The sequence below is a fragment of the Entamoeba dispar genome, genomic scaffold (assembly GCF_000209125.1).
Source record: "Entamoeba dispar SAW760 scf_1105229462535 genomic scaffold, whole genome shotgun sequence".
Taxonomy (NCBI): Eukaryota; Evosea; order Mastigamoebida; family Endamoebidae; genus Entamoeba; species Entamoeba dispar.
Window position 1 is genome coordinate 1 of NW_001855241.1, and position 25,927 is coordinate 25,927.

Sequence of the window (25,927 nt, forward strand, 5' to 3'; positions counted from 1 at the left end):
AATTTAAGTATGATGAACGTTTAAGAAGAGTAATAATCTAAATTATAGATAGACTAAAAACAAAAATCCTAGTTTGCTAAGGTTCTTATTTAAAAATATATTTAAACTATGTATTATATTTTTAGAATTATTAATTAATATTTTATTTAAAATACTCGTTTCAACCAAATTCTTTTTTATGAAAATAACAGTTTATTTCACAAGTCTCGTTGGTGTTTTTATAACAGAAAGTCAATGATATAAACATTACTTTGTGTTGATATTTGAACTTATATTAACTATATTATTTCTGACCTTAACTAAATTTAGTTATTACTGTTATTATAGAATTGTGAATAAACAAGTGATTTGCCATTGATTAATAAATAAAGAAGAATGGTTTCTGATGTACAAAAAAGTGTTTATGTTAGGCAAACTATACACGTACTCTTTTCAAATTATTTTAAATCCTTAAATAAAATTCCTTTAATGAAATCTTTAGGAAAATGAGAGAATGGAGAAAAAAACAATAAATAACTGAAAATAACAACAATATTTCAAAAAAAAATAGTATTCTTGAAAAAAGAAAAATGATTAGAAATACTTGACGACTACTATCAATACCAACAAGAAATAGGGGTAAACATAAAATGGTCTGGTTATAGTGTTATCATGGAATTCGTCTATTCATTTTTTTTTCTGCTTTTTTCCTCCTTTTCAGAGATTCGAAGGCAATTTCTTTTAAAGTTTTTTGTATTACATCAAAATAGTTAAGAGATTCATTTCTTTGTTGTTCTTTTTTGATAGAAAAATTCGCTTTATCTAATAAAACTTTATGAGAATAATGACTTCTTTTCATTTGTAAATTCTTTTTCTTTTAATTCTTATATAATAATAAAAATAATACCTTTTCATTTTATTGTGATTAATGTATAAAACTTTTCAAGTACTTTTTTTGAAGATGAGATTTTGTAGTATTTCTTTTGTTAAATCTTGTTTCATTTTAAGAGATAAATCTTATAATCATCTTTCATATCTTAATTTTCTAAAGGAATAGTTTCATTATTATTAAATAACATTATTAATAATAAAAAATAGTGAATTAAGCAGTAATAATTGTTGGATATACTTCTTCCTCTTCTCCGATTGAGGCATATTTTGATTTCTTTTTTATTAAGCATAAAACACAGATAATAGTAACAATAATAAGGCATAAAAGAACAAGTAAAATAGAAGTAATAACTACAGTAAGTATTATTTTTGATGACGATGATGAGCTATCTAATTTTTGATTATGTACTTGAAGAACAAATGTACGAGCATTTGGACTTACTGAAGTAAAACCTATTCTAAATAAAAATGGATTAACAGACTCTGAAGTATTAAAACTGTACTTAAGTCCATTTGAAGAAATACATGGCATAGATTTAATTTTGTAATAAGAAGATAAGAAATCAAAAGTAATGTTAGTGTCTGAAGAAGAACACAAGTCAATAAAATATTGATGATTTGGTAGAGGATTAATTTGGTAGTTATAACCAAAAATTTCAGTTGAACCAGGAAGTGATGAAGATGGAACAGTTTCATATCTAATATAAGGACATATATTAATTTCTTTAATTGAAGTAGGAAGGAAGAATGTTTGATTAAACGTAACTTTAATAACTGTAATAGATGGACTAATGAACGAAATAAGGAATTGTGTATTATCTTGTTCGCTATCAAATTCAATATATTGACCAGTGAATGTTTTATTAAAAGAAATGGAAGAACTTTGAATTTGAGTTGTAATAGGTAATGTTGAAGTAATATTAATTCCATATTTCCAATGTTCTTTAACAGTTAAAAGCACTAAAGATCGATAAATACCATTCTCATCTTTTATTGATAGAGTAGTATCTATTGATTTTGGAAATGGATCACTTACCTCAATTGGATTGTTTACTGTACCTTGTGAAATAGGATAAAAGAAAATAGTATTATATGGAGTATTAAAAGAAACATAAACTAGTTGATGATGTCCTCCAGTAAGAACAAGAAAAGTTTCTTTATTATCAGCTTGACATACAGATGAACAATCAGCATAATATTGCATTGTGATATCTTCAGAGGCAAGGATTTGAAAAGTAAGAGTAAAATCATAGTGATTAGCAATATCAATCCATAATCCATTTCCTTGCGTTTGACCATTACAATTTATAGTTTGTAAACTAAACTGTTCAGGGGTTAGTGTTATTGAACTCTCGACACTTGATAATGGTGAAAAGTAATAAGGAGAAACACAGCTTGTCTTCTCAGATTGAGAAAGTACAATAGTTAACAATAAAAGTATCAAACAAGTCATTAAGATATATGAATTCAGATTTCTTTTTTTTTCTTCATTTGACCAAAGAAGTTCAAAGAACATCTTTTTTATGTTTTTAGCTTCTTCTAATTTCCAAATTCTTCGTAGATCTTTTTTTCTTATTTTTTTTAATAATAATGTTTTTTAAACAAATAAAAAAATTTATAAATTAATTTATTGTAAACTCCCAATATTTTAATAATTATAACTTTAATAAAGACGAAAGTCCAGATTAACTTGTTTGTATTAGAAGGATTTCTTTGAATAAATGAAATAATACCAATTAAAAAGTAGTACCAGTTAACAACAAACTATACAGATTATCTCAGATATGTATTATGATTAGAACTAAAATGAAAGATATCTCTTTAAAACAATACAAATATTATTTACATTTTATTATAGTTTCTAATTTATTTTTTTGAAAGTTCTATAATTAAGGTTTATTTAGATAAAAATTTATTATAAATTAAATTATTTCTATCTTATTATTTTTTTTAAATCAATTTTAATACATATTTGTTATTATTTTTTGTTATTTTAAATTTGGATTAAATCAAATTTTTATTTATATTAAACAAAGTTAAATACAAGAAAATATAAAGAGAATTAATCAAAAAAGAACCTACATAAGATCAGAATTAATGATTTTAACTACCATTAAAATTAATAAACTGAAAAAAGTACAATTATATTATCATTACAGGAATTAGATCGAAAATAAAATATTAACCAGTTTAGCAATTTCCTGATATAAAAATAGTAATATAACATCTTTTAAGAATGACAGAATGAAAGAAGTTATATCATTGTAAATAAAAAAATGAAATAAATATCAATGCGAACATAGAACTTGTTTGGAAAAAATTATTTTTATTATGAACTAATAATTAGTTCGTTATTTAGAAAATAAAATGATTATAATTTAATGAAGGGAAGCTATTAAAAATAAAGTTATGTGAGTTAAGCAAATGAATAAAACAATAACATCAAATCAAATAAATTTTGTAATTATTAAAGTATATAATAAAATAGAAAATAATGAATGTTTATTTAATTCAATAATCATAAAATATACTTTTAATTTTTACTTCAAAAAAAAGATAAGTATTATAATACTATTATAATACTCACTACAAATTATTTATAATACAATGAATTGAAAAATAAAAGATGATTAATAAATAATGAATACTATTAATTAAAATATGAACAATTTGTTATTAGATTAAACTAATAAATAATAAGAATTTAAGTATGAATAAAAAAAATAAAAATAAGATTATAAAATATAATGGTTAATTGTTATACTTACTACTTTCATGTGTGCTATATTTATATTTTATTGTTTCGTTCATTCCATTTCATAAAAAGTTTTTTGTTGTATTCTCTTATTCTTTCTTAACTCTCTTTCATTTACCATTTATAAAAACTTCAATACCCAAATGATATAACACTTATTGGATTAATAACTGACTTTATTGATGTACACATAAAGAAACATCTTTTATTTTACTGATTCTTGTTAGTATGTTAATTGATAATAATCTTGATCATTCATAAAAAAACAATTTCTTATTTTATTAACTGATGTTGGTTTAACAATTAATGTTAATGTTGAACATATATTGAAACATTCATCTCTAAGTGATTTAACTTCTATTAGTATTTTATTTTAATACTTATTTCTATCTTCATATATACTTGATGTTTTTACATATATTTCCTTCTTGTTTCTCTTGTAAATATATTGAACACCTACATATACCATATTATTCCTTTAAATAATCTTTCATCATCAAATATCTCATCTTTCATTATAAATATGAAATGTTTCAATACTATGAAATAAATTGAATAATGATTTAATGAAATTCAACTGAAATGAAATCGTTCCATATTTCCTGAAATCTTCTAGATCTCATCTCTACATTAATAAAATCATTATTTCATTATATCCTATTTTTCATTCACTCTTTATTGTTTCTTACTATATTTTCTATTCTTATTTTAGTTTTAATTTAAAATATTTTTAAGATTATACCTTTCTTCTTTTATTATTAAAATTCAAGACTCTTTTTCAATACAAAGAATATATAAAGTTATATTATCATTGCTATTAAATAATACAATTAAATTTTATAATGAAAAGTGATTAGTATAAAATTATTCAGTGACTAGATGAGAATGGTGTCCAACAGCAATAAAAAGCATAATAATAAACATATGAAAATGCAATGAAAATAAATTAAAAAACGAAAAATTAAGGAAAAAGTGATAAGAGACCTATGAATAAATATAACGATGATAAAAATAACATCAATAAGAATCATAGAATATTGACAATAAAAGAAATGAAGGCAGATAAATACACAAACATCAATTACTACTAGAAGAGAAAACAAACTGATGAATTAATAAGAGAAATAAATAATCGAGATAGTCAGAAACTAGAATGGATCTGTGATGTGATATAAAAATGATTTTATTATATATGTACATCTATCCCCAGAACAAATTTATAAAATTTGATGAAGTAAAAGAATTCCTTAAGAAAATAAATAGATTAGAAGACCTAATCAAGGGACGTACAGAATGAAATCCGTCATGAAATTAAAGGAATAAATTAATGAATAAATTAAAAACAAAAAACATAAAATGAAGAATTAAATTCCATTTACAAAAATAAAAATAATTAAAAAAAGATTATTGTTTTATATTAATATTGCTTTTTTTGAAAATTTTAAACCATTCCTGACAAAAACCAATACAACTGAATTATATAGTTGTTGAAATATAATGCACTAATTACTATTAAACAAAACAAAAACATTACCACAAAATTCTTCAATACTTTTCTTTTTTTAATTGTATTTTTAACTTTTTCTATTTGAAATATCTTAAAATGACTCAAAAATAATTTTAATAAAAAAAGGTTTTATGAAGAAAGAAAAATGATATAAACCCTTAAATTTTATTTAAGACATTTGATATATCAATCATCTTTATCTTTAGGATTTAAAGAAAGAGAAGCAAAACGATGAGAGATTGTATCTATATTAACTTTTTCATTTGGATCAATATGGAATCCTACATTTTTGATTTCAACTTGTTGTTTTACTGACTTTTTTGGAATATTTTCATCTTCATCACTACAAACATAAAAAATACAAGAAACAAGTATAGTAATGATTAACATTAAAACCTATTAATATCAATAAAGTGTATTAAATATTTAAAGAAATAACTGAAAGTCAAACTAGAAGACCAACAGGAATCATCCATAATGCTATATGCATTATCTACTGATATTTTGAGATGAGACTGAATCAAAACAAAAACCAAAAGAAACCAAAAGTATTATTATAAGTTGTTACAAATGGCCATGTTAAACAAATCAGGAAGATAATACTGGATTACTACTGGTGATATCACTTTACAAAGTGCTGCTAGAATAAACCCTCCAATATAATACGAGAAAAATTCTACAGCATAAATCATTCTTTGATGATTCATTTCTGGGGTAAATTCTAATGGGTCGTGATGACAATAAAAACGTATTTTATTAGCATTAGAACTATACCAATCTAATAACTTATGACATTTAATAAAAAGACTATATAATCCAAGATGTATAAAATATCCAGTACCTGATATTACAAAACCAATACAAAACGCTTTTAATAATAAGAATGGGTAATGAATTGTACACGAATATGGTGGCATGTTTTTAACTACTTTATGTCTTTCAAATACTTCCATAACATAATTCATAAAAACAAATCCAAAACCTACAACTGATCTCCAATAACATGGAGTGTATTGAGAAAAACATAATGAGTGTAAGGAAAGTAAAATAACTTGTATAAAGAAAAAGAACGGAATAAAATACCATTCTCGAGGAATATCTGGAAATACAATATAAAATCCAATTGAAACAAATCCAAATAATGCTCCAACAATTACATCTGCTGGTGAATGAACCCCCATATAAATTCTACTAAGAGCCACTATAATTACATAAATACTTATTAAAATACATACCCACCATACTGGTTTAAGATACATTATTAAAAATATCCCATTTGCTACTGCGTTCATTGTATGAGTTGATGGTAAACCAAAATCTAACTCTTTTAATGGTTGCCATACCCCTGAAGGTCTTGGACAAGCAAATAAATTTTTCATAAAATTTCCAATATATGTAGTAATAGCAATTAATAATATTAATGCATTACTTAAATAAATCGAATCTTCTGATGGGTGCAACCACCACGCAGTTGGTACAAAAGCAATATATACACCTACTCCCGCTAAATGAGTCATTACATAAAAAAATAAATCTAAAAATTTATTCTTTTTCTTTTGTAACTTCTGAACTCCAGGCATTGATTTAGTAACTGTTCGATATAGGAAATTACGTAATTTAGTAAAAGCAATTATCATTATACATTTTCTAAGTTCTTTCATTAAATAGATTTTTTTGACAAAAAAATACTTCATTTTTATTGGAAAATATAGGAATTTTGGGATGTACTATTCAGCAGCAGAAGATCCAACCATTAAGTCACACAACAGCAAATTGAACAGAATAAAGAGGAAAAAATTTGGTTCAATAAAAAATTCATTCTTAATAACAATTTTTCATAAAAAATTGTTTTTTCTTTTTTGTTTTTTAAGTTTTTAATTAATTCAAAAAATAGGTTAATAATAAAGAGTTATTTTATTATAGTTGCACAACTTTAAAATAAAATTTACAAGCAGCATAGATGCCAAGTACTAGAAATCCAATGATAAGCACTGTATAAAATATAATATTTACTTTTTTTCGACACATAGCACGTTGAAGAGAGGCATCACTAATATCTAATTTATCTTCCATACTTTGTATTTTTACTGAAGCCTGACGCAATGAGTCATTTGCTTTACGCATATTCTGAAGAATATCTATAGCAATTTCAGCTGTTTGATTAGACATAGAAATGCTATTGTCAAGTGAATCATCAATTGTCTTATTTGGTGTGGTCATTTTTGTATTGTTTCACAAAATGGTAATTTTTTTCATAAGAAAATAAAAGAAGAAATTAAATTATATATTATTTTAATAGTTTTAGTTGGTATTACTTCAATACTTAAGTTTAGAAAAGATTATCTACACTTTAAAATAAATATAATTTACAAACAACATTTGTGGTTGTTACAATATACATTAAAATTACTTAAACCTTTCTACTTTGAAGACCTCAAATTCCTAAAGAAAAGGACAAAAAGTAATGTCATTCGTTTAGAATGATATTTTATGAGATTTAAATGAGTTTTAGGATAAATGTAAATCGAGTGAATAATTTCATCTTTATTTGATTTGTTGTTTCTTAAAAGAAAAAGATGAAAAACTTATTTTTCATAATTTTGTCCATCTTAAATTTTACTTTTTAAATTAAGACTTGAAATTAATTAGTGGTTATTATTTTCTCTTATACAAATACCAAAAGAGATATTTTTAATTTATTCTTGAAAATGGATAAGATAATACAACAATTAAGAACAATACAATTAATAACATTTATTCTATAGCAATCACTCTAATTACTGAAAAACATTATTATAAAAAAAAAGAAGTTTTTTTTTATTACAAAGAAGTCAAAAATAAATGTTTTGTTTGGTTAAAAGATAAGAACAAATAGATTTAAGTTGGTGATAGAACAAAATCAGATATTGATTCTGATTCACTGTTCGACCAAACCGAGAGTGGTTCCTTTTTTTCTCGGACATAATCTTTCCCTGAAATAATTATAGCAGTCATTAGTCCATTGTTGATTAATAACCCAGCAGCACAATTTTTTAATCCACAATAATGACTAGAACTAAATACAGTTACAACACGCGCTTTTTGTCGTAAACCTATCCCCATTTCTTCAGATTGGTGAGCTCGAATAATATAACGACAACCAGAATTTTTTAAAAACTTTTCTATAGCATCAGCTCCAAAAATGTAAGTTCCTTTTCCTCGTTTATTTGGTCCAAACCCAACATCATCACCTTTTTTATTTAACATAAACACTTCGCTTGAGTCAGCAGGGTCACACCATAACAACTCACTAATTAGTGGGTCTTCACAACTACATGGCCTTTGGAATGAATCTATAATTTCAAGTGCATTTAATGTTTCTGAACATAACTCTCTAGCTATTCCCCCATGAACACAGAAGAGTTTATTATCAATAACCCCACAGAAAGGAAGGTATTGGAAAATAATGTTGAATTGATTCCATAATGAATACCCATCTTTCTTTTGAAATGTGTTGTAACACTGAGCAAGAAAAGACATTCTACCATATACTTGTGTAGATCCATTAACTCGACTTCCTTCATGATTTCCTCTTAAAAGATATACTGTGTCTGGTGCAATAATTTTTAATGCCAACAATAAACAAATTACTTCTATTTGATGTGTTCCCCTATCAACATAATCACCAAGAAACAAATACTTGCAAGTACAAATTGACGTAGCTGGAAGCAACCTAAACAATTGACACAGAGCTGAAACGTCACGATAATTTCCATGCAAATCTCCAACAACATAGCATGGTGGTTGAATACGGACAACATTATTATCTTTTTGTAATACATTTTTTGCTGCATCTAATAATCTTCTTACAATCATTGGAGTTAATAAACAGGTACCATTTTTCCATTGATGAGATTCTTCTCCATACCCATACTTATAACCATGACGAGGTCTAAAGTTATGTCTCAATGAATGAAGAACATAAGAAGCTATTTTAATGGATTCATCAAGTGTGTCTGTAATTTCTATAGGATAAATAGCATTATCTTCTTCATTAAATATGAACTTGCTATATCTTCCTTGTTGAATATTGATAAGATTTGAGTTAAATTCAAAACAGTTTTTATCAAAATAATATTTTTTTGATGTTTGCATTGTAGGAGTGTCATCAAGGTATTTAGAGAACATCAAAAATGTGTTAATACTAAGACATATATTTCTTGAGAAAAAACCAACAAACAAAGGACAACATACGAGTTTAAACATTTCTTTATTGTAATATATTTTAAAAACAGTGCATGTGACTGGTTCTTTTCTAGAAATAAGACATAATGGAAATGGATGAGCTAACTCAACAAACCAGCCTCTGATAGTAGTAACTGCATAATTAACTAGTGTACAATTTTCTCCATCAAAATTGTGTAATTGAAGACTTGTTTTTCTCTCCATTTCACAAAATTTCTTTTACTAACTTTATTTAAACATTTTTCTCTTTTCGTTTGTAATAGAGTTCCTCAACACAAACTTTTTTTTGGTTTAATACAGTTGATGTAGAAGGACAAAACTAAAAGTTGAATGAGATAAAAAGATAAAAAAGGAAAAAAAATCTTCAAAAAAATAAAAGATTTCTATCTTAAGATGACAAGGCAATATGATTCAAGATACCAATATCCACCGAGAGTCCCACAACTTTATCAACAACGACCACCTCAACAAAACCCAACTGAAACAACTGAACCTCCAATACCAATAAATGCTAACTCAAAATCTGTTCATGTATCTGGAATTCATGAGAGTGTAGATGAAATATTATTAGGAAGAATTTTTTCTATTGTTGGACATGTTGTATCTTGTAAAATAATGCGAGATAAATCTGGGACACACGCTGGTTATGGATTTGTGGAATTTGTTGATTCCACAACTGCTAGATTTGCAAAAGATAATATGGATGGAAGAGTTGTTTATGGAAGAGAATTAAAAGTTAATTGGTCATATACAGCACAACAAGAAAATCAAGGGAGTTATAAAATCTTTGTTGGAGGTCTTCAACCAGAAGTAAATGATGATCTGCTTTATAAAACATTTCAAAAATTTGGTCGAGTAACAGATGCACGAGTATTAAAATTTACACAAACAGGGAAGTCTAAAGGGTATGGTTTTGTTACTTTTATTAGAAAAGAAGATGCAGAAACTGCAATGCAAATGATGAATGGAGAAAAGTTAGAAGGAAGAAATATTAAAGTGAATTGGGTTACATCAAACATAGCAAGTAAAACAGAACAACCAAAACGTAGTTATGATGAAATTAATAATGAAACGAGTATTCAAAATTGTACTGTGTATATTGGTAATATTCCAAAAAATGTAGAATCTGATGACTTAAAACAATTATTGGCTGAATATGGGTCAATAGAAGAAGTTAGATTAAATAAAGATAAAGGATATGCATTTATTAAATTTTCAAAACATGAATCAGCAACTTCTGCTATTCTAATGTGTAATGGAAAAATAATAAATGGATCAACACTACGTTGTAGTTGGGGAAGAGAAAGTCATTGAGTTTAATTATCTTAAAATTCAAATGATTGATTGTATCAATAGTTAATTTCTCTCTTCATTTTTATTTACAAACAACAATTTTAGAGAAAAAAAAAAAAGAAATTCATGTATTTAGAAATTATTAAAAAATTATTATATTAAAAAATATAAAAAAAATGAAAATAAATTATTAGTTTAATTCATTTTGATTACAATAACTTTTTTACAATAACCTCTTTCAGAATTATTTCTATCAGTAATTGGATTAATCATTTTTTGGGGTAGAACGTAACGGTCTTTTAAAAGTTGATGAATTCTAAGTTGTCCATCTGATGTAACCCAAAATGCACAAAAACAAGTAAAAAGAAAATAGTTTTCTTTGTCTGAATAAACAGTAAAACTTCTTAGTGTATCTTTGCGTTCTAATTTAAATGGATAAGCACCTTTTCCATTTAAAACAAATAAAAACATTTCATTAGAAGTGATTTGAGTAGTTTCATTATTTATTGCATTAACAATATCAGAAGTATAAAAACCAAATTGTTCATTATTTGTAATAACAATAAATACCAAATTTGATTGGTATCTGATTTTACTATTTAATGCTCTAGTTTCAAATCCATCAATATCACTATTATAAATTATTTCCATCTTCTTATGATGTGTATATTTTTTAAGAAATTCTAGCTTTTCAAAAATAGAAACCTCCCTTGGTTCTAATGGGGTTAATGGTGGTTCAGTTTTATTTTGAGGATTCATTAATTTTGGAGAAGGTAAGTATGGTGATACTCTTGCAGAATAACATACCTTTTGTGGTTTAGGATATTTGTCAATTTGGTGATTACAAGAGTTAAATGGATAAGGTGAGATACTGTTCCTTTTATTCATTTTAGTTATTAATGAAGGTGGAGATTGTTTTTGTTTATTTGGAAGATGACAAGATTGTGTTCTATCAATTTCTTCAGATAAGTCTATTAGTTCATTAAGTTGTTCAGGTTTAAATAAATTTGTTGGCTCTATATCATACTCAACACTTGGACTATTCTGTGGTCTTACTTCTTTAGAAATTTTTGGTAATTTTTTTATTTTTCTTGAACCTGGTTTTGGAGAAAGACTTCCACTTCGTGGTAACGATGGATCAAATCTTTTACTACTCGAACTTCCCATTACAGGTACTACATTTCAAAGTTCTTGCTGACCTAATAAGATATTATTTTTTATTCTGTATTTTTCGTATGAAACAATTTAATTCCTTTTTTCATGTTATTTCTATATCATTCTTTAAACAGAAATTAAAAAAATTAAATAGTATTATCTATTTTTTAAGAAAAAATAAGATTTGAACGAATGTTTCTATTTCCTTGTTTATAAGTGTCGAAAAAATTAGAAAACCATTTTTTTATAATATACAATCAAAGAGATAAATAAATATTACCAAAGATATTTATAAATATAGAATTGTTTTCTTTTCTTGTATTGTGTACAATAATTCATTGCATGTTCATTCTGATTTCTTAATAAGATGAAAGTTTCATACTATGGTACTCATAAAATAAAGTATTTATGAAATTTTTAAAAAGAAATTTGGGGTTAGACTAGACAAATATGAAGTAATGAATGGAAAAGATTTATAATTCATAATAAAAAAAAAGAAAACAAAACCAGAAAGTAGTTATAAGTTTGTAGTTAATGAAAATAATAAAATAAAACAAAAGGTAACAACGAAACTTTAATTACAATAACTTCTTTAAAGAAAAATTTATAAATTAAATAAAAATAATTTTTTTATTGCAGAATGTATTATTTTAACAATTTGATTAGTTTTTTAAGATTCTTCATGGAATAAAAGCATAAAAACCAGTGTTAAATCAGAAGTTAAATCAAAAACGTTAAGGAAGATTTATTTTTTATTAGAAATTAAGAATAAAATATTAAAAATGAAAAGTAGAATTATTAACTCCTTCTATAATCCTAGTTATTTTTATTAAACAATTATTTAGTTGTTATTTTATTATTAAAACATATTTGAAATTCTAATTGTTAATTAGATAACTACTAAGGAATATAAACTTATTTTAAATATTGGTAATTCTTTTTTGAATTGACCAATCAATTTGAAATAATATTTTTTTTTTTTGAAAAGGACAAAAAGAAAAGAATTTATAAAAATACTTTTCTGTAATGAGTAACAGTAAATTTTTTTTATTATAATTTATAACAATAAAAAATTATAAGAAAAAAAAAGAAAAAACTTACTTTTGATTAGATAAGATAATCAAAGTTATATAGAGAAAGAAGATTATATCTTCTCAATTATTTTCCGAGCCTTCTTCTCTCTTCTCCTTTTTATCGAAAGGAATTCCTCCTTCAGCCCAACTATACATACAATTAGTACACTGATAATTAATTTGTAATGAACAGTTGTAATTCCAATGTGCAGAATAATAATACACAGCGTCGTGTTGTTGGCCACAGTGAGGGCAAAGTTTTGTTGTTTTGGGATATGTTGGGTCTTTACTCACATCTGCGGCAACTGTTGTTGCCTTTGTTTCACTAAAGTTTTTGATATATACACAGAAACTTGTTGGGTCTTCAGCTTTTTCAAAATGTCCACAATTTGGTCTTCTGCACACAAAATATAAATCGTCTCCACAACTTCTTGGAAGCATTATTTGATGACAGTCGGGACAAAAATGAGGTTTAACTGCATTAATCGCTGCCATTCAACAAATAATGAAAAATTTTAGTATATTTACTTTTTGTTTTTCTTTTTTATAAAAATATATGTTTTTTTATTTTGTTTTTAATATATTATTTTTTTTTGTTATTTATAAAATGGTGGTAAATAATCCAGAAAAAGTTTATTTGAAACTTTGAAGAAGAAAAAAGACATAGTTTGTCAAAGTTGCACTAAAAAGAAACAAAAGTAGAGAAAGATAAAATAAAGAAAAGTAAACTAACTGAGTTGATTAGATTGAAATAAACGAAAAGGTAACAAGAACGAAAAATAATCTTTTGAGAAAAAAGATATGAAAAAGTATTTTTTATTGTTTGAGGAGAACTCAAAATTCTTTGTTATTAATTTAATACAATCAATGAGTACACCAGCACCCTTACCACCAAAACCACTCCACTTAGCACCTCAACCTCGTCGACCAAACAAAGCAGCTCCTATACCGAAAAAAAAACATATTCATCAATTGCCACCAACCTCAAAAGATGTTTTTGATGATGACGTGACATTAGTTATAGACGATAGACCATCAGTCAAAAGAAAACCAACATCTGCAGCAGGTGATTTACTTTCTCCAAACTCTGGAAATTCTCCATGTAAATCAACAGCTAGTACTCCTAGGTCTGAAAATGGTTTATTTAATTCTTCTTTAGAAAAAGGTAGTGAATCTAGTTCATTAATATCTCCTCGTGGTATTTCTCAAACAGCATTAACAAATGGACGTCATTCCTCTCATGAAGATCCACCTGAACATACTTGTGTTGCACCATCCAGAGCAGCCCCACGTCCTGTAAAACATTTAGTCCAACAAACAGCAACTGCTAAATCATTTTCACCATCAATAGGTATGCCTTCAAGTATTATGGATGAACTACAATATTCTCCAAAGGACACAGGTAATTGTATGTCATTTGCACAACCACCACCATCAAAAATTAAAGTTGGTTCAACACAACAAACGTATGCTGCTCCAATACCACCAACAATTTCTAAAACACAACTAATTATGTCAAGTACAATGGCTGCTTCATCACCAAATTCTTGTGCATCTCCAAAAAGTATTGGATCCATTAGTAGCCTTTCACAAATCAATGCCAGTACTCCTCCTTCTGACTCTTCTCCATCAATTAATGTAGCTTCTCCACCACCAGTTTCACCTCGTTCAAATGTTCATATTGTAACTGCTCCGATGCCTCCTTCTTCAAAAGGAGCAGTTCTTATTGCAGCGCCACCACCACCTTCATTTACTAAGCCTACTGTTTCAATTGCAGCACCACCACCTTCTATGAATAAGCCAAGTGTTACTATTGCAGCACCACCACCTTCTATGAATAAAGTAAATATTACTCTTGCAGCACCACCACCATTAAGTAATTCAACAGCTATATCACAGTCTACCTCTTCAAATACTTCTACTTTGATTAGTGTATCACCATCAAATAAGACTGTTAATCAAGTTAAAATAGAAAATAATAATATACAAATAAATAACAAAAGTGTAACACGACCAACTCGTGATATTTCTTTAAATGATAATTGTCATCACATTACTCCAATGGAAAAGTTTAACACTCAACTACCACATAAATTTATTAAAAAACCATTTAAAATACCAACAATTAACATAATAATAAAAGATGATGAAAATGATGAAAAAGTTATTGAACTACTTGATAAATTAGGTGAAATTCATACAATAAAAGAAACACAACAACAAGAACTTGAAGAATTTGGATTAGAATCAATATCATATACTGAATTTGATACTTTAATATGTGTTAAAGGAAACTCAACAGAATTATCAAGTACGTGTTGTGTTGGTGATTCAATACTTGTTAGTTATTAAAGGTCATTGAACAAAGTTGTGTGTTTTATTTTATAAAACAATCTTTTCAATTTATTATATTCGGCTTCTTTTTAATACATTTGATTTTTATTAAATTATTATTTAAATACAATAACAAAATAAATAACAAAAAAATAAATTTATTAATTAAAACATGGAATTTACATACCTTTTGAGATGATTATTCCTTGTGGAATATGAGAAGATAATGCATTTAAAAGAGATACTTGATTATCAAAAAGTAAATACCCTTGTAATGAAATACTTGACACCCTTTTAAATGAGGCACTAAGAATAGTACCAAATTGCATAAAATGATAAATAATTTTTTCTTTTGTATAAACTATTGATGCTCTCTTAACAAAAAGAATATTTTCTTCTTCATTAGAACTGCATGACCACTCTTCTGATAATTGACTTTGTTTACAAGGATTTTCTTTCATTTGACAATTTCTTTTAGTGATATGGATTCTTTTTAACGATTTGTTCATTGGGATATAGTCATAATGAATGTTGTTCATTATAAGAAGAACACTACACATTTAAGAGTTTATTAATTTTCTTTTTGAATCACAAAAATCCACTCAATCCATTATTCTTTTGTAAATTGTTGGATATAGTAAAATTTATTATTTAATAATATTATTTGTTTGTACAGTGTGAGGATTGTGGCTATTTATATTAAAGAGTAATATTTCTTTAAAATTTGTTGATATTAGTAGTTAGGGATGGAAAGGATGATTAGTGTTTAATCAGAGCTTAAAATACTTTAAAACCTCATAACAAAATAACAAAAAATATTTATAAAAAAATGAAAATTGAGGGATAAAATGATGGCAATATTTAAAAGTGAGAATAGTCTTAATTGCAACAACGAGCCAATATGAAAAAAGATAAATGTTAATAGATATTTTATTTGATAATATCAAGTAAATAAAATGAAGTATTATTTTAAATGAGTTATAAAAGTGTAAAAATGATTCTGAAATATTTAATTCATTACTGAAAATTACATTTATGAAATTAATTAAGATAAAAAATATAAATAATCTTTATATTCTTCCAAGTTTACTTTCACTTATAAATTTATGGAATTATTATTTAACTACTAAAATATCTCAAAGAGAATTTTATATTCATTTAAATCAAGTAAATGGTATTTACTCAATAATAATAATTTATAATTTATCTTCTTTGTTTGATAAAAATTTAGAATATTCTTGATTTGATTCTTACTGAAAAATTACTATTTCATTCACTTCAATTAATTCCCATAATAATATTTTATTATTTTTTAATACTGAATTAAAAAGAAAAAACTGAAAAATATTATACCGATGATAAAGAAATGAAAGATTTAAATGAAAATGATCTTGAAAAAACTCAAAAGAAACTAAAATTAAAAAGAATTGAAGACATATTAAAAGGAAAATATAAACCAAAAGAAATTAAAAGAGTTAATAAAATGAAAGAACTTAATATAAAAGAGTATAAAGAAAAAGAAATAATAAGAAGAGGGAGTCGTGGAGTTATAGTAAGATGTTTAAATAAAAAAATAATGAAATAGAAGTAATAAAAGAAAGGAAAGTGGAGAATAAATAAATGATTTATTAAAAGAAGAAAGGATATTAAAAATTTGTACTCATCCAAATATAATTAAAAGTTATAGATTGTATATCAATTTAATAAAGGATATTTATTATTAGAGTCATATCAACCTGCCTACATATTATATTAATAACAGAAAAAAAAAGAAAATTAAATTATAAAGAAATACAAAGTATTTTCATACAGATAGTTTCTGTATGTTATTATCTTATTCTACTTTTGATATTATTCATAGAGATAGATATTAAATTAACAAATTTTCAAGTAAATAAAATGAAAATTTTATTGAAATTAAATTATGTAATTTTGGAATGGTTATTAAAACTACTAATGAAATGGATCATTTAGTTGGAACACCAACTTTTGCTGCACCAGAAATACTAGACCTTTAAAGATACTCAAATAAAAGTGATTTATTTTCTTTAGGTATTTTATTGTTATAATTACTTCTTCTTTCCTTGTTAAAAAATAATATAAATAAAGTTAGAGATTACTGTGACAACACTGAAGAATTTCAATACATTTAGTGATGGTTTTACTTACTCAGTATCGTTAAGTAAAAAATTATTAAAAATAAATGATGAAGAAAAGATAACATAGAATGAGTTAAAGAAAATGACCCACTTATAAATAAACTAAAAAAAATTAAATAATATAAATAATAATATTTTTATTATAAATTATAGTTTAAAAAAAGAAAATAAAAAGAATAATAAAATAATAAAAAATAACTAAATAATCAAAAAGGAGGGGAGAAATGATGAATATTAAAGATTTTGATATTCAATTTGAACTTGGAAGTGGTACATATTCAACAGTATATTATGGAAAAAATAATAAAACTGGTGAAGTAGTTGCGTTGAAAGAAATGAAAGAATTTCGAGAAAATTGTGGATTTGCACAAACAACAGCGAGAGAATTAAAAATATTACAACAATTAAAACATCAAAATATAGTTCGATTATATGGAGTTACCACAAGTGAAAAATATTGTAAAGGAGAAGGAAATATTTTTTTAATTTTTGAATATATGCCCCATGATTTACAAAGTTTATTATATTCAACTTCTACAACATCACTATTATCTGTTGGACAGTTAAAAGGATATATGAAACAATTACTTATTGGAATACGTTATTTACATTCAATAGGAATTGTTCATAGAGATTTAAAACCAAGTAATTTATTAATAAATAATGAAGGATATTTAAAGATAGCTGATTTTGGATTAGCAAGACCAATTACTTATAGAGAATGTAATTATAATGTTATTACTTTAAATTATAGACCTCCTGAATTATTATTAGGTTGTACATTATATGGTTCTGAAATTGATATGTGGAGTATTGGTTGTATTATTTTTGAATGTTTTATTAAACGTCCACCATTTCAAGCAACAACAGAAGCTGAAACATTATCACAAATTTATTCGATTTGTGGTTCTCCAAATCCTAACATTGCTTCTCAATATAAATTTTGGAAAAATTTAATGCCAAATCAATTTTATCCAAATAGATTAAATGATTTTCTTAATCAGTGTCAATGTAATCAAAATTTATCTATTTTACTTCAAAATTTATTAAACGTTAATCCTTTAGAAAGATTTTCAGCTGATAAAGCTTTACATTCTTCTTTCTTTACTTCTTATCCTTTCCCCTTCTTTCCTTGGCAGTTTGTGTTCTTCTTTTTCTTTTTATTTGTTATTTTTTAATTTCTTATTTGATATTTTTTTCTTTTATTAATTCTTTTTTAGAATGGTTAAATTCCAAAGTACATTAGAAACTCATATTATCTCTATGTCCCCTGCAACTCCTATTGACTCACCACCTTTAATTCAATTTGTATAAACCCTTCGTTTTTCTTTATATTATAATAATATTATTTATTTCTTATAATCTCTCCTTTTATAAAAACTAAAATAAAAACTTTGAAAAAATTGTTCCCATTCTATTTTTATTTTAAGAATTATTTTCGAAATCTGAAATTTTTTGTTCATCTATTTAAAATTGTAAATGTTCTTTTTTGATTTATTTAAATCATCGATGAATACTCTATTTTTATCTTTTTTGAACTAATTTCAAAATGACTCAAAAAATAAATGTAAATTTTCGGGAAATTTAGGATGTATTGTATATTTCTCATTTTACCACAATCAGAAGAACTGAAAAATTAATAATAAAATTATAGTAAAATAACTATACTTTTTAAAAGAAAAAAGTAGAGAAAAAAATTCCAAAAAATGAGGAAGAGTAATGAAATGAATAGGTGAAAAAAAAAATCCATAAAAAAGAAAACATTTAAAATCTTATTTAACTCAAAAAATAAAATCTTAGTGCAACCATGTTAACTATTCAAGTTGCTGAAAACTTTGTTAGGGAAAAACTAATAAGTTCAACACTAAGAAAAAAGACATTAATATTTTGTGCTGTATTATTATTTATTGCTACATTACAAGCTGATACTCATTTTTGTCTTTATCAAAACGAAGAAGAAGAATGGATTAGTTTAATGACTCGTTTAGAAACGTCAAATGACTTTGAGTTTAAAAGATTTAAAATCACAACCTTCTCAAGGTCTGATGAGATTCAATCTTCTGAACAACAACAAATAGTCAAAATTCTAGGAGAAAAAATTAGTGACAACTCATCTATTATTTGTCTTCACAACTGTGAAGCTTTTGCTGTATGGTTTATGGCATTATTCATAATTATTTTTTAATAATAAATCATTTGTTTACAACTTTTATTTATTTGTCTTCTTTTTTATTTACTCTGTTCTAATCAAAAATATCTTAATCATCCTTTTTTATGACTATCTTTATTCTCGTGTACTTAGTAATGACGTTTTCATTTCTCTTTTAGTTAAAAAAAATAAACTTTGTCTGTAGTAACTCCTTTCTTTTCAGACATTTTCAGACACTTAAACAGACATTCTGTTGTGTTTATTTAAGTCCTTTCAACAAGTTTATGGAATAACAAAAAGAAAAATTCAAATAACAAAAAAAAGAATTTTCTAAGGAGGTTAAAAACATAAATTTGAAATATCTTTAAAGGTAGCAAGAACGATTTATTGGGCTTTTTTAATAGTCAATATAGCATTTTACCTAAAGAACGATATTCAACCACCAGGTATGGTCTTTCCAGATTTTAAAGAATTAGCTTCACTATTTAGTCATATAAAACCATATTTATGTAGAATGTTAGGAACAATTTTGGAATATAAATTCTCACTTTAACCGTTTTTTATAATCTCTAAAACATTATACGAATTATTTGAGAATAGATATACATTACGAATAAATGAAGTTTGTTGGATTTGTCTAATAAAAAAGATAAAAAGATGAGATTAGATTAGAGAATATTTTCTAACCATTTTACTGATAATTATATAATTGTCTTTCTTATCGAAAGAAAAGTATTGAACAAAAACCTACTGGAGATTACATTAACTTACAATAATCAAAGTATTTATCTAAATTAAATTTTATTGGAAATGAGTTAGTATAACTTATCAGAATGAAGAAAGGTGATATTATAGTTATTTTTTTCTAAAATAGGTGGGATGACTTCTTACAAAATATACTTATACAGATATGGAATAACTATTTTACCATTACACGCTGTTTTAACAATAGAATAATTATTAATATTATTAGTATTAAATAATATAAGTACATTTGTGTTTAGGAGAATTAATATCAAAAATAAAAGAGAAAAGAAGGACATAATTTTGTTTGCAATTGTTTTAATTCTATGAAGATTCTTCTATACAATTTTATTTGAATGAAATCATTGAATATGGAGAATCCTCATCTAATTAATCCAACATTACCTAATGTTAATAATATTTAATATTTTTTACTTCAGATGCATAAGGAATACCTAAAGGCACTACTTATGCGTATTATATAATTACTAATGCAATTTATTGTTTTTGTTTCTTAGCTCTTTTTATTCAGAATATATGACAATAGAACAAATTTTATTTCTTACTTACCATTAGTACATGTTTATGAATAATAGATAGATAATAGTTTCATGTTTACTGGTGGATATCTATAATAATGTATTTTGATGATGAAGTAAAGAAAACATCCTTATTTTTTCTAATAGTAGTACCAAGAGTCTTACAAAAATTATATAATATTTTTAAATCTCAAATAAAACAAAAGTATATATTATTTAATGGTTTATTTATTATATATTAAATGAAAGATTGAGTTATTAGGACAATACAAAAATATGTTTGATGGAGATAGTTACATTTTAAATACTATTAAATCTTTTCTTGAAAGAAGAATTCAGTTAATTTATAATAGAAGTACATCAATCATCTGAAGTATATGAATAGACATGAATGTGTTTTGATTGTATTATATGTGATGGGTACAGTTCAACTGAAACATTTGGTTGATATATTGAAGCAACTCCTAGTCTTCAAGGTCTAACAATTATGCCAATGGGACTTCCATGTCCAGGAGCATCTTTTAAACTCTCTGATGTTCCAGAATTATTGTATATATTTAATAATCCTCAATAGGAGAAATTAAGATAAAAGGTGATATTTATTTAAAGGATAATTTAAAGATGAAAAAGTACTTCAGAAACATTTATTAATAATGGTTAGTTTAAAACTGGAGGTATTGGATGAATTAACGAAGATGGAATATTAAGTACTATTGATAGAAAAAAAATGTTAAAAAAAACACAAGGAGAATATATTAATGCATAACCTTTAGAATGAATATATACATCTTGCCCAATTATTCAACAATTCTTTGTTTATAAAAAAAGTACTGATTCATATATTGCTTGGACTTTGGTTCCGGAAGTGGAGCTATTTGTTGAAGTTCTTTAAAGTAAAGTAATATAAGGAATGAAAAAAGGATGAAAAAAGAAGGAATAACCGAATTAATAAATAAAAAGAATCAAAAAATATTATCATTAATTATCTTGATATATTTATTAGAGCTCAAAGAGGAAAACCTTATGGATTTTTAAAAATATTTACATTGAATTAACTCCATTTACAGAAGAAAATGGATTAATGACTCTGTCATTTAAAATGCGTAGAATCGAGGTCAAAAAGCAAATAAAGAAATTCTTCTTCAGTTATGAAAATTTTAACTAATTTTTTTGTGTTCTTTTAAAGTTTAATTTTTTCGAATATTACAGAAATACTATGAAAATCATCTAAACACAATTTTACAAGAATAAATATTAAATGATATAATCAATGATATGACAATCATAACTCTTTCATGAATAATTATTGTATTGTTCATCTCCTGGAATACATTCTTAATTAAACTAATTTATAGTGAAAAGAAGTAATTTGTTATGATTACAACTATATAATTCAAGTAGAGTGTTTAATCAACACTGTTATGAAAATAAACAAGGCAAGTGAAGAAGATATCAAAATATAAGACGATAAGGAAGAGATGATGAATGAAAATAAAGAGGAATGAATTGGTACAATCAAAACCAAAAATCATTAAAATAAAATAATAATGATAATAATAATGGAAGAAAGAACACAAATAATGAGAATAGTTGTGCAATAAGAAAAAATGAAATGAAAAATAAACTGAAAGAAATAAAGAAATAAGAAAAATAAAAAGAGAATAGATATGTGTAAGACAAACAAGAAAGAAATAGAGGTATAAACAATAACAGAATACTTAAGGGAAATATAAGAAAGTTAAGTGATGAAAATGAAATATAGCCAAGTCTAATAAAACTTAATTCATTTTTATTTAATGTTTATTTTCTTTAATTGATTATTTAATTCAACGATTAACGCCAAATTCCTGTTATTAGAAGGAAACTAATTGAAGAAATTAGTCTATTCATCAACTAACACCAGAAAAAACATGTCAAACAGAACTATAACATATTGAATACACTGAGTGGAATGTTTAATAGACTATTTTTATGATTATTTTGTATTGGATATAAGAACAAGTATTTTGAGCAGAAAATAGAAAGTTCGATGACTGTTAAAAAGTAAAGATAATTTTTCGAAAAAAAAGTTGCGTTTGAATTGATAAGAAAAATTAGTAGTCCAAATGGACTAATTGAAATGAAAATCATTGAATAAGATGTAACTAAAAGCTAAAAAATAATTTATTGATTTTGGTCTGATGCAGTTTTTTTATTAAATATGAAGAATATTCTTAATATAAAATAAGGCTTTTTTTTAAAAAAACTATTCTTGAGTCATGGAGAAAAAAAAGAAAGAATAAAAGAATCACATCAAAAGCATTAACATTATAAACAACTTGTTATTAGAAGATTGTTAAAACAAATCAATTAAAAATAATGCGAAGTTATGAAAAGTAGGAAAGAATTTAAATTAAATTTTTACTTGAAGAGGTTTTAGTACTTCCATAGAACAAAAACAAACAAACTTATTTTACTTTAGAATACATAGAAGATTAAAAGAATGAATAAATGAAGATAAATATAGAATATTTGAATTTCATAATAATTCTTTTTTTTTTAACATATAATCTAACTATTTATTAAATGAAATTAATAAAAATAAAATGATTAAAAGAGAACTTTGTCTTGAAGATAGAATAATGTCTAAGAAAGAAAAACATACACTAGACTCTAGAAAGAATAAAAACAAACGTTCTGTTCAATTATGTTTTCTTATGGGAATACTAAATAAATTTTGTTCTTTAACATTTCAAAGACCAAGAAAGAAATCAAGTCAAACCCAACAAATATTTAGAGTTAAGACACTTCATTTTAATCAAGAAAATTTTGATGTTGAACCATTTCTAATAGAACGATGTCAGTGGTATTTAAATCAAACCAATATTAAAAAGTCAACAGAAAAAAATATTAAACATCGTTTAGAAGAAGAAAAAATGGTTGTTTTATTTGAGTTATTAATCGACATTGCAACTGATTTTGGATTTATTTTCATTACAAGTAAAATGAAAAATAAATTTAATAGAAATAAAATTGATTTTATTGAAGAAGTTTATTATAAAACAGTTCTTCTATTTAATAAAAAAAATATAGCTATTATAGGTGAGCAAGTCAGTACATTTTTATCCCAATTAACAAGTGTTCAAAAAAAAGAATGTATCCTAAAACAAAATAATTCTGTTATTCATTCAATATTATCTAAAAATTCAATTAATTTTATTGATGTTCCTTAATTGTTTCTATCAATTTTTTATTCTTTAAATAAGTATGTAATTAACTATTTTTCATTTTTATTTTTAAATTATACTTATGGTTTTTTAGTTTTGGGATTTGAAGGTAGCACGTCAGAGACACCACACAGAACCCTAAAATATTTCCATCCTTCGATTCCCCCAGTTATGGACTGGTTATGGCGTTGCGTTTGGTTAGAAAAACATCTTACCCGGTACTGCAAGAATAGCAGTGTTTATTATGTACAATGACAGAATATCATTGACAATAAACGAATGGGTATTTATAAAGATGTTATTATTACTTGTTAGAATACAAGTATTATTTGATAATATAAGAAAGATTATCAAAAGAAAAGGGTCAAGTGGATGAGGCTAAAAGAATATTAGCCCAAAGCAATACAGTAGTAATTATATGCTCTCCTTAAAATAAGAAAATAAAGAAGAAGAAATTTAAACCCATAGAAATTAAAAAGAAATTTAATAATGAATATCTAAGTAAGGGATGTTTAAAATACTCTATTCCACACTAAAAATGAGAAAAGAAAATTCTCACCGTTCAACAACTAAAAGCAAAGAATAAGCTAATAGTTGAAGAACAAACACTTTTAGGCGAAGGGACGGGATTAGTCTCCCCTGAGCAAGGAACAATAGACACAAGTTCTATTAATACTTAATTAACTACTTTTTATTTACTTATGGTTTTTTAGTTTTTAAAAATATTATATGATAAATAATATTTATTTTTATTAAATTTAGTTATAAAAAATTTCTAAAAAATGAGTTATTTATAAAACAAATAATTATTTTTTGTCTTTCCTTTCTGAGCAAATATAAATCATTTAGTTTTTACAAATTATCATTCATATAATAATATTATGTGGTTATCATTAGACCACGAACCTCAGCAATTAATATACTTATGGCATTGCAACATACTAATACAAAATAAAGAATAAAATAATGATAAAAAATAAAAAAAGTAATTTAATTTTAATAGAGCTATCTTCTATTGTTCCTTATTCTGCAGAGACTAACCCATCATCATTGTTATCTAACATCTCTACTGAGTATTTAGTTATATTCTTTTCCAATAATACCCATATATAATGTCAGTACCTGGTGCTTTCCAATACTTATTTTCATCAGGCTTAAATTTAAATCATCCATTGTGATGATGACATTATTATAATTCCTGTATCTTTCATTCCACAATGTGATTTGTTTTATTTTCAAATGTTCTTTATTTAATATCACCTGTGTTTCATATAACGATTTCCAATATTCTAAAGTAATATCGTTAATTGGGTATATTTCATTTTGTGTTTCTTCTTTATTTTAATTTTGTTATTAGAATCAAACATGATTTTATTTGTACTGATTCTGACCCTTTCATTCTTATTAAATTTAATTCTTTCTTTAATCATCCTCATCATATATTTTATGTACTTTATTCTTTCTTGTGCTTTGATTTTAATTTCATCTGCATCTTGTTCATTTAATCTCATGATGCATTTTATTCTGTACCATTTCCATTGTTTAGATCTTCTAATCTATTTATTTTCCTTAGGATTTCTTTTATTTCATCAATTTTATCTCCTATAAATTTATTTTAGAGATAATAATACATACACATTGAAATCATTTTCATATCTTCTTGTAGATTTTCTATTCTCCTGACCATACCCATTTATTATTAATTTCTCTTATTAATTTATCTGATTCTTTCCTTTTCCAGTAGTAATTAATATTTACACATTTATCTATTTTCATTTCTTTAACTTGAATGATGATAGAGTTAAGATATTCATCATCAATATCAGTAGAGTTATTTTTTATGATAATGTTTTTTATTATTGGGTTACACTCTACTTTCCCTTCTATGATGGAGTTCACTTTCATTTTAATATATCTTT

The 25,927-nt window shown here is 24.7% G+C and overlaps 12 protein-coding genes across 12 annotated transcripts, besides 53 other annotated features; 5 read left to right on the plus strand and 7 right to left on the minus strand.

The window, feature by feature from the left end:
• Nucleotides 1–85: 85 nt before the first annotated feature.
• Nucleotides 86–154: a sequence feature (AT_rich).
• A 700-nt stretch (nucleotides 155–854) lies between these two features.
• Nucleotides 855–885: a sequence feature (AT_rich).
• A 155-nt stretch (nucleotides 886–1,040) lies between these two features.
• Nucleotides 1,041–1,076: a sequence feature (AT_rich).
• Nucleotides 1,077–1,081: 5 nt separating this feature from the next.
• EDI_228160 (uncharacterized protein) lies at nucleotides 1,082–2,323 on the minus strand (the record flags this gene model as incomplete). The annotated part of the gene is made up of 1 exon (XM_001739907.1): nucleotides 1,082–2,323. One exon carries the CDS (start codon nucleotides 2,321–2,323, stop codon nucleotides 1,082–1,084), a length of 1,242 nt encoding a protein of 413 aa, XP_001739959.1.
• A 111-nt stretch (nucleotides 2,324–2,434) lies between these two features.
• Nucleotides 2,435–2,502: a sequence feature (AT_rich).
• Nucleotides 2,503–2,512: 10 nt separating this feature from the next.
• Nucleotides 2,513–2,541: a sequence feature (AT_rich).
• Nucleotides 2,542–2,705: 164 nt separating this feature from the next.
• Nucleotides 2,706–2,866: a microsatellite.
• Nucleotides 2,867–2,873: 7 nt separating this feature from the next.
• Nucleotides 2,874–2,901: a sequence feature (AT_rich).
• A 418-nt stretch (nucleotides 2,902–3,319) lies between these two features.
• Nucleotides 3,320–3,533: a sequence feature (AT_rich).
• A 25-nt stretch (nucleotides 3,534–3,558) lies between these two features.
• Nucleotides 3,559–3,618: a microsatellite.
• A 710-nt stretch (nucleotides 3,619–4,328) lies between these two features.
• Nucleotides 4,329–4,359: a sequence feature (AT_rich).
• Nucleotides 4,360–4,393: 34 nt separating this feature from the next.
• Nucleotides 4,394–4,679: a repeat region.
• Nucleotides 4,672–5,029: a repeat region.
• A 206-nt stretch (nucleotides 5,030–5,235) lies between these two features.
• Nucleotides 5,236–5,257: a sequence feature (AT_rich).
• Nucleotides 5,258–5,318: 61 nt separating this feature from the next.
• EDI_228170 (uncharacterized protein) lies at nucleotides 5,319–5,622 on the minus strand (the record flags this gene model as incomplete). The annotated part of the gene is made up of 2 exons (XM_001739908.1): nucleotides 5,319–5,528; nucleotides 5,584–5,622. 2 exons carry the CDS (start codon nucleotides 5,620–5,622, stop codon nucleotides 5,319–5,321), a joined length of 249 nt encoding a protein of 82 aa, XP_001739960.1.
• A 64-nt stretch (nucleotides 5,623–5,686) lies between these two features.
• Nucleotides 5,687–6,769, minus strand: EDI_228180 (sphingosine-1-phosphate phosphohydrolase, putative; the record flags this gene model as incomplete). The annotated part of the gene is made up of 1 exon (XM_001739909.1): nucleotides 5,687–6,769. The coding sequence occupies one exon, from the start codon at nucleotides 6,767–6,769 to the stop codon at nucleotides 5,687–5,689; it is 1,083 nt and encodes a 360-aa protein (XP_001739961.1).
• Nucleotides 6,770–6,937: 168 nt separating this feature from the next.
• Nucleotides 6,938–7,054: a sequence feature (AT_rich).
• EDI_228190 (uncharacterized protein) lies at nucleotides 7,050–7,352 on the minus strand (the record flags this gene model as incomplete). Its single annotated transcript, XM_001739910.1, has 1 exon — nucleotides 7,050–7,352. The coding sequence occupies one exon, from the start codon at nucleotides 7,350–7,352 to the stop codon at nucleotides 7,050–7,052; it is 303 nt and encodes a 100-aa protein (XP_001739962.1).
• Nucleotides 7,353–7,375: 23 nt separating this feature from the next.
• Nucleotides 7,376–7,430: a sequence feature (AT_rich).
• A 579-nt stretch (nucleotides 7,431–8,009) lies between these two features.
• Nucleotides 8,010–9,560, minus strand: EDI_228200 (serine/threonine protein phosphatase, putative; the record flags this gene model as incomplete). The annotated part of the gene is made up of 1 exon (XM_001739911.1): nucleotides 8,010–9,560. One exon carries the CDS (start codon nucleotides 9,558–9,560, stop codon nucleotides 8,010–8,012), a length of 1,551 nt encoding a protein of 516 aa, XP_001739963.1.
• Nucleotides 9,561–9,749: 189 nt separating this feature from the next.
• On the plus strand, nucleotides 9,750–10,670 carry EDI_228210 (nucleolysin TIAR, putative; the record flags this gene model as incomplete). Its single annotated transcript, XM_001739912.1, has 1 exon — nucleotides 9,750–10,670. One exon carries the CDS (start codon nucleotides 9,750–9,752, stop codon nucleotides 10,668–10,670), a length of 921 nt encoding a protein of 306 aa, XP_001739964.1.
• Nucleotides 10,671–10,756: 86 nt separating this feature from the next.
• Nucleotides 10,757–10,850: a sequence feature (AT_rich).
• Nucleotides 10,845–11,816, minus strand: EDI_228220 (uncharacterized protein; the record flags this gene model as incomplete). The annotated part of the gene is made up of 1 exon (XM_001739913.1): nucleotides 10,845–11,816. One exon carries the CDS (start codon nucleotides 11,814–11,816, stop codon nucleotides 10,845–10,847), a length of 972 nt encoding a protein of 323 aa, XP_001739965.1.
• Nucleotides 11,817–11,938: 122 nt separating this feature from the next.
• Nucleotides 11,939–11,985: a sequence feature (AT_rich).
• A 417-nt stretch (nucleotides 11,986–12,402) lies between these two features.
• Nucleotides 12,403–12,439: a sequence feature (AT_rich).
• A 108-nt stretch (nucleotides 12,440–12,547) lies between these two features.
• Nucleotides 12,548–12,588: a sequence feature (AT_rich).
• A 36-nt stretch (nucleotides 12,589–12,624) lies between these two features.
• Nucleotides 12,625–12,669: a sequence feature (AT_rich).
• Nucleotides 12,670–12,841: 172 nt separating this feature from the next.
• Nucleotides 12,842–12,893: a sequence feature (AT_rich).
• Nucleotides 12,894–12,958: 65 nt separating this feature from the next.
• EDI_228230 (DNA-directed RNA polymerase II subunit RPB9, putative) lies at nucleotides 12,959–13,372 on the minus strand (the record flags this gene model as incomplete). The annotated part of the gene is made up of 1 exon (XM_001739914.1): nucleotides 12,959–13,372. One exon carries the CDS (start codon nucleotides 13,370–13,372, stop codon nucleotides 12,959–12,961), a length of 414 nt encoding a protein of 137 aa, XP_001739966.1.
• A 17-nt stretch (nucleotides 13,373–13,389) lies between these two features.
• Nucleotides 13,390–13,475: a microsatellite.
• A 269-nt stretch (nucleotides 13,476–13,744) lies between these two features.
• Nucleotides 13,745–15,229, plus strand: EDI_228240 (uncharacterized protein; the record flags this gene model as incomplete). The annotated part of the gene is made up of 1 exon (XM_001739915.1): nucleotides 13,745–15,229. One exon carries the CDS (start codon nucleotides 13,745–13,747, stop codon nucleotides 15,227–15,229), a length of 1,485 nt encoding a protein of 494 aa, XP_001739967.1.
• A 68-nt stretch (nucleotides 15,230–15,297) lies between these two features.
• Nucleotides 15,298–15,382: a sequence feature (AT_rich).
• Nucleotides 15,383–15,849: 467 nt separating this feature from the next.
• Nucleotides 15,850–15,877: a sequence feature (AT_rich).
• Nucleotides 15,878–16,013: 136 nt separating this feature from the next.
• Nucleotides 16,014–16,042: a sequence feature (AT_rich).
• A 192-nt stretch (nucleotides 16,043–16,234) lies between these two features.
• Nucleotides 16,235–16,288: a sequence feature (AT_rich).
• Nucleotides 16,289–16,395: 107 nt separating this feature from the next.
• Nucleotides 16,396–16,418: a sequence feature (AT_rich).
• Nucleotides 16,419–16,502: 84 nt separating this feature from the next.
• Nucleotides 16,503–16,529: a sequence feature (AT_rich).
• Nucleotides 16,530–16,614: 85 nt separating this feature from the next.
• Nucleotides 16,615–16,737: a microsatellite.
• A 218-nt stretch (nucleotides 16,738–16,955) lies between these two features.
• Nucleotides 16,956–16,999: a sequence feature (AT_rich).
• Nucleotides 17,000–17,078: 79 nt separating this feature from the next.
• Nucleotides 17,079–17,145: a sequence feature (AT_rich).
• Nucleotides 17,146–17,298: 153 nt separating this feature from the next.
• Nucleotides 17,299–17,319: a sequence feature (AT_rich).
• An 88-nt stretch (nucleotides 17,320–17,407) lies between these two features.
• Nucleotides 17,408–17,568: a microsatellite.
• Nucleotides 17,527–17,583: a microsatellite.
• An 11-nt stretch (nucleotides 17,584–17,594) lies between these two features.
• EDI_228250 (cyclin-dependent kinase C-1, putative) lies at nucleotides 17,595–18,684 on the plus strand (the record flags this gene model as incomplete). Its single annotated transcript, XM_001739916.1, has 2 exons — nucleotides 17,595–18,508; nucleotides 18,591–18,684. The coding sequence occupies 2 exons, from the start codon at nucleotides 17,595–17,597 to the stop codon at nucleotides 18,682–18,684; spliced, it is 1,008 nt and encodes a 335-aa protein (XP_001739968.1).
• Nucleotides 18,464–18,588: a microsatellite.
• Nucleotides 18,685–18,698: 14 nt separating the features above from the next.
• Nucleotides 18,699–18,733: a sequence feature (AT_rich).
• A 268-nt stretch (nucleotides 18,734–19,001) lies between these two features.
• Nucleotides 19,002–19,032: a sequence feature (AT_rich).
• Nucleotides 19,033–19,043: 11 nt separating this feature from the next.
• Nucleotides 19,044–19,131: a microsatellite.
• Nucleotides 19,132–19,177: 46 nt separating this feature from the next.
• On the plus strand, nucleotides 19,178–19,555 carry EDI_228260 (uncharacterized protein; the record flags this gene model as incomplete). Its single annotated transcript, XM_001739917.1, has 1 exon — nucleotides 19,178–19,555. The coding sequence occupies one exon, from the start codon at nucleotides 19,178–19,180 to the stop codon at nucleotides 19,553–19,555; it is 378 nt and encodes a 125-aa protein (XP_001739969.1).
• Nucleotides 19,541–19,563: a sequence feature (AT_rich).
• Nucleotides 19,564–20,471: 908 nt separating this feature from the next.
• Nucleotides 20,472–20,507: a sequence feature (AT_rich).
• Nucleotides 20,508–20,674: 167 nt separating this feature from the next.
• Nucleotides 20,675–20,697: a sequence feature (AT_rich).
• A 270-nt stretch (nucleotides 20,698–20,967) lies between these two features.
• Nucleotides 20,968–21,046: a sequence feature (AT_rich).
• Nucleotides 21,047–21,745: 699 nt separating this feature from the next.
• Nucleotides 21,746–21,804: a sequence feature (AT_rich).
• A 536-nt stretch (nucleotides 21,805–22,340) lies between these two features.
• Nucleotides 22,341–22,517: a microsatellite.
• Nucleotides 22,399–22,579: a microsatellite.
• An 8-nt stretch (nucleotides 22,580–22,587) lies between these two features.
• Nucleotides 22,588–22,629: a sequence feature (AT_rich).
• Nucleotides 22,630–23,298: 669 nt separating this feature from the next.
• Nucleotides 23,299–23,397: a sequence feature (AT_rich).
• EDI_228280 (uncharacterized protein) lies at nucleotides 23,388–24,014 on the plus strand (the record flags this gene model as incomplete). Its single annotated transcript, XM_001739918.1, has 1 exon — nucleotides 23,388–24,014. The coding sequence occupies one exon, from the start codon at nucleotides 23,388–23,390 to the stop codon at nucleotides 24,012–24,014; it is 627 nt and encodes a 208-aa protein (XP_001739970.1).
• Nucleotides 23,790–23,825: a sequence feature (AT_rich).
• Nucleotides 24,015–24,025: 11 nt separating the features above from the next.
• Nucleotides 24,026–24,087: a sequence feature (AT_rich).
• A 21-nt stretch (nucleotides 24,088–24,108) lies between these two features.
• Nucleotides 24,109–24,703: a repeat region.
• A 10-nt stretch (nucleotides 24,704–24,713) lies between these two features.
• Nucleotides 24,714–24,823: a sequence feature (AT_rich).
• A 161-nt stretch (nucleotides 24,824–24,984) lies between these two features.
• Nucleotides 24,985–25,054: a repeat region.
• Nucleotides 25,055–25,091: 37 nt separating this feature from the next.
• Nucleotides 25,092–25,923: a repeat region.
• Between the last annotated feature and the right edge of the window lie 4 nt (nucleotides 25,924–25,927).